Below are 7,264 nucleotides of genomic sequence, written 5' to 3'. Positions count from 1 at the left end.
TCTTATCCTCCAGGCAAACACAGAGCAGCCCAAGCTGAGTAGAGATGAGCAGCGGGGTCGAGGCGCCCTCTTACAGGACATTTGCAAAGGGACCAAGCTGAAGAAGGTGACCAACATTAATGATCGGAGTGCTCCCATCCTCGAGAGTGAGTCTGAGCTTCATTTCCTAGTGAACCAGCAGGATCCCAGGAGTGACTTGGAGACTTGGCTGTGTTGTTATTTTTATTGGGGCTTGAGTGGGAGAGTTTTGTCCTGGGATGTGCTTTGGCTCTCTTCTCATTCTTCTGAACCTTAGAAGTTTCTTCTTGACTCTTGGAGAGCATCTCAGGTTTAAGATTACCATCTCACTGGGCGTGGTGGCTCATGCCTGTAAGCCAAGCACTTTGGGAGGTCAAGGTGGAAAGATTGCATGAGCCTAGAAGTTCGAGGCTGCAGTGAGCTGTGATCACGTCACTGCGCCACTGCACTCCAGCCTGGGCAACAGAGCAAGACTCTCTCTCTCAAAAAGGAAAAGAAAAAAAAAGAAGGCTGCCGTCTCTTATTGTAGCTAATACTCATCAGGGCACATCCTTGACTGTCCTTTGAGGATACTGCCACATTCCTAGAAACCTCTTGACTGAAACCAAGGTTGATTTTATGATTGCTACAAGTGTCCGTTCCTGTAGGCCTCTGGAGAGGGCTCACATATTGGTCCCTGATCCGTTAGCCTTCTATCTATCATCTGAGATGTGGAGAGGAGAGTCCAGATAACTATGTTGAACTTTTCTTTTTTTTTTTTTTTTTAGCCTGAGTTTCGCTCTTGTTGCCCAGGCTGGAGTGCAGTGGCGTGGCCTCAGCTCACTGCAACCTCTGCCTCCTGGGTTCAGATGATTCTCGTGCCTCAGCCTCCCAAGTAGCTGGGATTACAGGTGCATGCCACCATGCCTGTCTAATTTTTTTGTATTTTTAGTAGAGACGGGGGTCTCACTGTGTTGGCCAGGCTGGTCTTGAACTCCTGACCTCAGGTGGTCCACCTGCTCGGCCTTCCAAAGTGCTGGGATTACAGGCGTGAGCCACTGTGCTTGGCCCCCCAAACATTTATTTAACCCCCTTATCCCTTTGCCCTAAATAAAGGAAGATCAGCCACTTGTTCGTTTTTTTTTTTTTGAGACGGAGTCTTGCTCTGTCACCCGGGCTGGAGTGCAGTGGCGCGATCTCGGCTCACTGCAAGCTCCACCTCTCGGGTTCACACCATTCTCCTGCCTCAGCCTCCCAAGTAGCTGGGACTACAGGCACCAGCCACCATGACCGGCTGATTTTTTGTATTTCTAGTAGAGACGGGGTTTCACCGTAGTCTCTATCTCCTGACCTCGTGATCCGCCCACCTCGGCCTCCCAAAGTGCTGGGATTACAGGTGTGAGCCACCGTGCCCGGCCTCACTTGCTCTTTCTCTTTCATCACAACAAAGAGTTTCATCCCTACACAAAGCTGTGGAGCAGAGACGCCTAGCTTTCCTTTCTTTTCTGTTCTCTCTTTTTTCTTGAAACAGGGTCTTACTCTATCTGTCGCTCAGGCTGGAGTGCAGTGGTATGATCACGATTCACTGCCACCTCGACCTCCCAGGCTCAATCAATCCTCCCATCTCAGCCTCCCAAGTATATAGGCATGCATCACCATGCCTGGGTAATTTTTGAAATTTTTTGTAGAGACAGGGTCCTACTATATTGCCCAGGCTGCTCTCGAACTCCTGAGCTTAAGTGATCCTCCCATCTTGGCCTCCCAAAATGCTGGGATTAATGACATGAGCCACTGTACCAGGCCTGCTTTTTTAAATAGAAGGGCAAAAACAAGACTGGTTTGTTTGCAAGCGATAGCCCAGACAGAGGAGGGGTTCCCCTCATGATTGACTTGGTCATCATCTGAGAGCATGTGAAATGAAAACCCTACTGGTATGCTTTCCAGAGCCCAAAGGAAGCAGTGGTGGCTATGGCTCTGGAGGAGCTGCCCTGCAGCCCAAGGGAGGTCTGTTCCAAGGAGGAGTGCCGAAGCTTCGACCTGTGGGAGCCAAGGACAGTTCAGGTATCTGATGAGTACTTTCCCAGGATATTTCTCTGGTATGTTAATTTCTGATGTCCCAAGTGGACCATCTCAGGTTGAGGAGTGTGGTAAAGGTCTGGGGCAGAAAGACTTGGGAGCAGGGGAGGAATTATACAGTAGAATACAGCAAAAGCTGAGGGATTAAATGAAAGCGGATGCAACTTAGATAAAGAAAATGTGGTATATATACACTAGAATACTATTTAGCCTTAGAAAAGAAGGAAACTTCTGTAATTTCTGATAATACGGATGAACTTGGAGGACATTATACTAAGTGAAATAAGCCAGGTACAAAAAAACAAATACTGCATGATCTCATTTATCTGTGGGATCTGAAACAGTTGAACTCATTGATAGAAGTAGAGAGTGAAATGTTGGTTACTAGAGGCTGGGGGCACTAGGTGTTGGGATGGGGAAAGGGGAGATGTTGGTCAAAGGGTACAAAGTTTCAGTTAGACAGGAGGGATAAGTTTTAGCGATCTATTGCAGCAGTCCCCAGTCTTTTAGGCACCAGAAACTGGTTTCATGGAAGACAATTTTTCCATGGATGGTGGGTGGGGGATGGTTTCGGGATGAAGCTGTTCCACCTTAGATCATCAGGCATTAGTTAGATTCTCATAAGGGGCATGCAACCTAGATCCCTCACATGGGCGGTTCACAGTGGAGTTCGCCTTCCTATGAGAATCTAATGCTGCTGCTGTTCTGACAGGAGGCGGAGCTCAGGCAGTAATGCTTGCTCTCTCACCTTCTGTGTGCCCCGTTCCTAACAGGCCACTGACCTGTACAGGTGTGTGGCCCCAGGGGTTGGCGACCCCGATTATACTTCATGTATATTTGAAAATTGCGAAAAGAGTTTTATTTTATTTTATTTTTTTATTCTTTTCTTTTTTTTCCTGCTGAGATGGAGTCTTGCTCTGGCCCAGCCTGGAGTGCAGTGGCGCCATCTCGGCTCACTGCAACTTCCCCCTCCTGGGTTCAAGCCATTCTCCTGCCTCAGCCTCCCAAGTAGGTGGGATTATAGGCACAGGCCACCACACCTGGCTAATTTTTGTAGTTTTAGTAGAGATGGGGTTTCGCCATGTTGGCCAGGCTGGTCTCAAACTCCTGACCTCGAGTGATCTGTCCGCCTTGGCCTCCCAAAGTGCTGGGATTACAGGCATGAGCCACTGCGCCTGTTGTAGAGTAGATTTTAAGTGTTTTCACCATAAAAAGAAAAATAGGTGATGGATATGTTAGTTTGATTTAATCATTCCACAATGTATACATTTAATAAGGCATTGTATCCCATAAATACATAAAAGTATTACTTGTCAAAAATAAAGTAAAATTTAAAAATAAATAACAATGTATCCTGAGCCTGAAACCATATTAAAACCTAGAACTAGGCCGGACATGGTGGCTCACTCCTGTAATCCCAGCACTTTGGGAGGCCGAGGTGGGTGGATCACCTGAGATTAGAATTTCGAGACCAGCCTGGCCAACATGGTGAAACCCCGTCTCTACTAAAAATATAAAAATTAGCCCGATGTGGTGGCGCGTGCCTGTAATCCCAGCTACTCAGGGGTCTGAGGCAGGAGAATCACTTGAACCCATGAGGCAGAGGTTGCAGTGAGCTGAGATCGTGCCATTGCCCTCCAGCCTGGGCAACAACAGCAAAACTTCATCACAAAAAAAAAAAAGCAAAAACCCAGAACTATGCAAGTCCTTTCCCTGCTGCCATGCAGGTTGCACTAAGGAGCTGAGTGAAGTAGAGATACTGACCAGTATCTGTCTAGCTCCATTGACCCCATGTTTGTGTATTTGTAGAGAACCTAGCTGGTAAGCCGACCCTGCAAGTTCCCAGTTCTCGAGCTGCCGCCCCAAGGCCTCCAGTATCTGCAGCCAGCGGGCGTCCTCAGGATGATACAGACAGCAGCCGGGCCTCACTCCCAGAACTGCCCCGGATGCAGAGACCCTCTTTACCGGACCTCTCTCGGCCTAATACCACCAGCAGTACGGGCATGAAGCACAGCTCCTCTGCCCCTCCCCCGCCACCCCCAGGGCGGCGTGCCAACGCACCCCCCACACCTCTGCCTATGCACAGCAACAAAGCCCCCGCCTACAACAGAGAGAAACCCTTGCCGCCGACGCCTGGACAGAGGCTTCACCCTGGTCGAGAGGGACCTCCTGCTCCACCCCCAGTCAAACCACCTCCTTCCCCTGTGAATATCAGAACGGGACCAAGTGGCCAGTCTCTGGCTCCTCCTCCTCCGCCTTACCGCCAGCCTCCTGGGGTCCCCAATGGACCCTCTAGCCCCACTAATGAGTCAGCCCCTGAGCTGCCACAGAGACACAATTCTTTGCATAGGAAGACACCAGGGCCTGTCAGAGGCCTAGCACCTCCTCCACCCACCTCAGCCTCCCCCTCTTTACTGAGTAATAGGCCACCTCCCCCAGCCCGAGACCCTCCCAGTCGGGGAGCAGGTAAGTGCTTGGAAGCACCTTTTTCCCTATTGTGCTGTGAATTGATTTTATCTTTTCCCCAGAGCACTCCTTGAAGACAGTAATTCATTTATTCATTCAGTGGGTTTATTGAGTACCTTTTTATGCGTCAGATCTGTTGGTAGGGAAATAGCAATAAATAGAAAAGACAAAAAGTTCCTGTTTTGGACAATCAAACCAGTAAGATATGTAAATACATAGTATGTAGTATGCTTTAGAGAATTACAAAGCAGAGGAGAGGAATAAGATGTACTGGGGCGGAGGTCGGATGATGATAACTTAAATTGGAGCAGTAGTGAGAGAGTCAAGACAGTCCTTACTGATAAGGTGAAAATTTGACAAGGACCTGAAGAAAGTGACGAGTAAGCTTAGTAGTTTTCTAGGAGAACAGCTGTTGCAGGCAGTGGGAACAACAAATGCAGAGGCCGTAAGGCAGAAGTATTCTTGAAACATTTTGGGAATAGCAAGGGGGCTTTTGTGGCAAGACTAGAAAGACTGATGGGGGGAGGGAAGAGTGGTAGTACTTAGAGGTTGGAAAGCTGAAGCTGCAGGGGAGAACACTGCAGGACTTTGCAAAGACCTTGAATTTAACTTTGTGAGATGGGAAGCCACTGGAGGGTTTTAAACAGAGAAGTAGCATGATTTGACTCACCTTTTAAAAAAGATCACTAGCTCGTATGTTGATAACAGACTGCAGTAGGACAAAGGTGACAAAAGGAGACCAGTTACTGGGCTGTTGCAGTAAATGGCCAGATGGTTAGGACTACTGCGAATTTGTGGGAAGATAGGTGTTTGGTTTGAGACAAGTTTGAGATGCCTGTTAGGTACTCAAGAAGAGATAATGAATTGGTACTTGGCTATCAGACTCCAAAGTTGAGGGAAGAGGTCTCGGCTAGAGAGACACATTTGAATGGTATTGAAAACCACATGCTAGATGAAGTCACCTAAGGAGTGAGTATGGATAAGAAGAGTCCTAGGAGACTGAGGCAGGAGAATTGCTTGAACTCAGGAGGCAGAGGTTGCAGTGAGCCAAGATTACGCCACTGCACTCCAGCCTGGGTGACAGAGTGACACTCCGTTTCAAAAAAAAAGATGAGGGCTAAGCGCCCTTGCCCTCCTACATTAGAGGCAAGAGAGATAAAGAATACCCAGTGGAGGAAACAGAAAAGCTTCTAGTGAGGATGGAAGGAGAAAAACCAAGAATGTGATGGAGAAACTCCAAAGAGTAAGTGGTCAGCTGTGCCCAGTGCTGCAGATGGGTCGGGTAAGTTAAAGGCCAAGAACTGGCATTGGTCTTAGTATCATGGGACCCTTTGGAGTAGTCTCAGTGGAGTGGTGGAGGGCGAAAGTGAAAGCTTAATTGGAGTGGGTTCAAGAATGCAGGAATAGGAGGAGAGAATTTGGAGATAGCAATATAGAAATCTCTTAAAAGAGTTTGCTGTAAAGTCCAGGAGAGAGGGGTGAAGATAAGTGAAGTGAATGTTGGAGGAAGATGTGGGGTTGAGAGTTGTTTTTTTCCCATCCCAAGATGGGAGACCTATTTGTATGCTGATGGAATGAGTAGCATGAAACTTAGGAGAGAGGGAAAAAATTGAATCAGAGGAGAGGGAACAGATTGCCTGAATAATGACCTTAGGAGGCCAGAGGAGAGGGAATGTGATCCACAGGTAAAAGGCTGGCCTTAGATAGAAATGTGGTTCTTCCACAGTAACAAGAGGGGAGGCAGAGCATATAGGCTTAGAAGCAAATGGGTAGATGGGTGTAGTGGTAGAAGCAAGTGGAAAGTTTATTCTAATTTGCTTCTGTTTTCTCAGTGAAATGGAAAGCAAGAGCATCAGCTGTGATTGAGGCGAGGGAAGGAGAAGGCGAGTTGAGGAGAGAGAAGTGGCATGAAATGGTCATCTGGAGCATGGGAGTATGGGTGGATTAGGGAAATGTGCTCAGATAGGCAACCACGCGAAGGGCCCACTTGAGATTATGGGCCATACATTTCATGTGAGATTAATTAGTCTCGTGTGTTCAGCTGTGATTTGCAGGTACAAAATAAGAGTAGAGCTCTGTTTAACCAGTGTTAGCATGTTTTAGGCATGTGCGACTCTAAGGGAGAGTGAGGCAGGAAGGAAAGGGTGTATGTGAGGGAGTGATTGCAATAATGGAGCCTAAGCTGGGTGAGGAGGGAATTCAGGAACCCTGGAAAAAGAAGAGATTGTGTAATCTCCTTATAATTAGCATAACTGAAATTTTAGAGGGAGGGGAGACCATGACAGCTCTCTGGGGCCTTATTGGACCTGGGAATTTTGGCTCCCATATCCTTGTATCATTAGACTTTGAGATATAAACAGCTTCTGTTTATATCTCCACAAACAGCTTCTTAGCCTTTATTTATTTATTTGTTTATTTGTGTTTTGAGACAGAGTCTTGCTCTGTCGTCCAGGCTGGAGTGCAGTGGTGCGATCTCTGCTCACTGCAACCTCTGCCTCCTAGGTTCAAGTGATTGTTGTGTTTCAGCCTCCCAAGTAGCTGGAATTACAGGCAAGTGCCACCATACCTGGCTAATTTTTGTATTTTTAGTAGAGACAGGTTTTCACCATGTTGGCCAGGCTGGTCTCAAACTCCTGACCTCAAGTGAGCCGCTGCGCCCAGCCCTTAGCTTTTATTTTATTTTATTTTTTTATTTTTATTTTTATTTTTATTTTTTTATTTTTAT

At 47.3% G+C, this 7,264-nt stretch overlaps 1 protein-coding gene across 4 annotated transcripts in view; it reads left to right on the top strand.

The window, feature by feature from the left end:
- The window catches only part of WIPF2 (WAS/WASL interacting protein family, member 2), a 71,597-nt gene that overhangs the window by 49,165 nt on the left and 15,168 nt on the right, over positions 1-7,264 (top strand). For all 4 annotated transcript variants that reach the window (XM_011929844.1, XM_011929841.1, XM_011929842.1 and 1 more), the window contains 3 exons: positions 14-146; positions 1,942-2,058; positions 3,883-4,539. In XM_011929844.1, coding sequence (XP_011785234.1) covers positions 4,020-4,539 — 520 coding nt within the window. In that variant the 5' untranslated portion in view covers positions 14-146; positions 1,942-2,058; positions 3,883-4,019. The remainder of the gene's footprint in view (positions 1-13; positions 147-1,941; positions 2,059-3,882; positions 4,540-7,264) is intronic.

Source organism: Colobus angolensis, unplaced genomic scaffold (assembly GCF_000951035.1).
Source record: "Colobus angolensis palliatus isolate OR3802 unplaced genomic scaffold, Cang.pa_1.0 Scaffold83, whole genome shotgun sequence".
Taxonomy (NCBI): Eukaryota; Metazoa; Chordata; class Mammalia; order Primates; family Cercopithecidae; genus Colobus; species Colobus angolensis.
The sequence above is the reverse complement of the archived record's forward strand: the minus strand, read 5'-3'. Positions and strand labels throughout refer to the sequence as shown.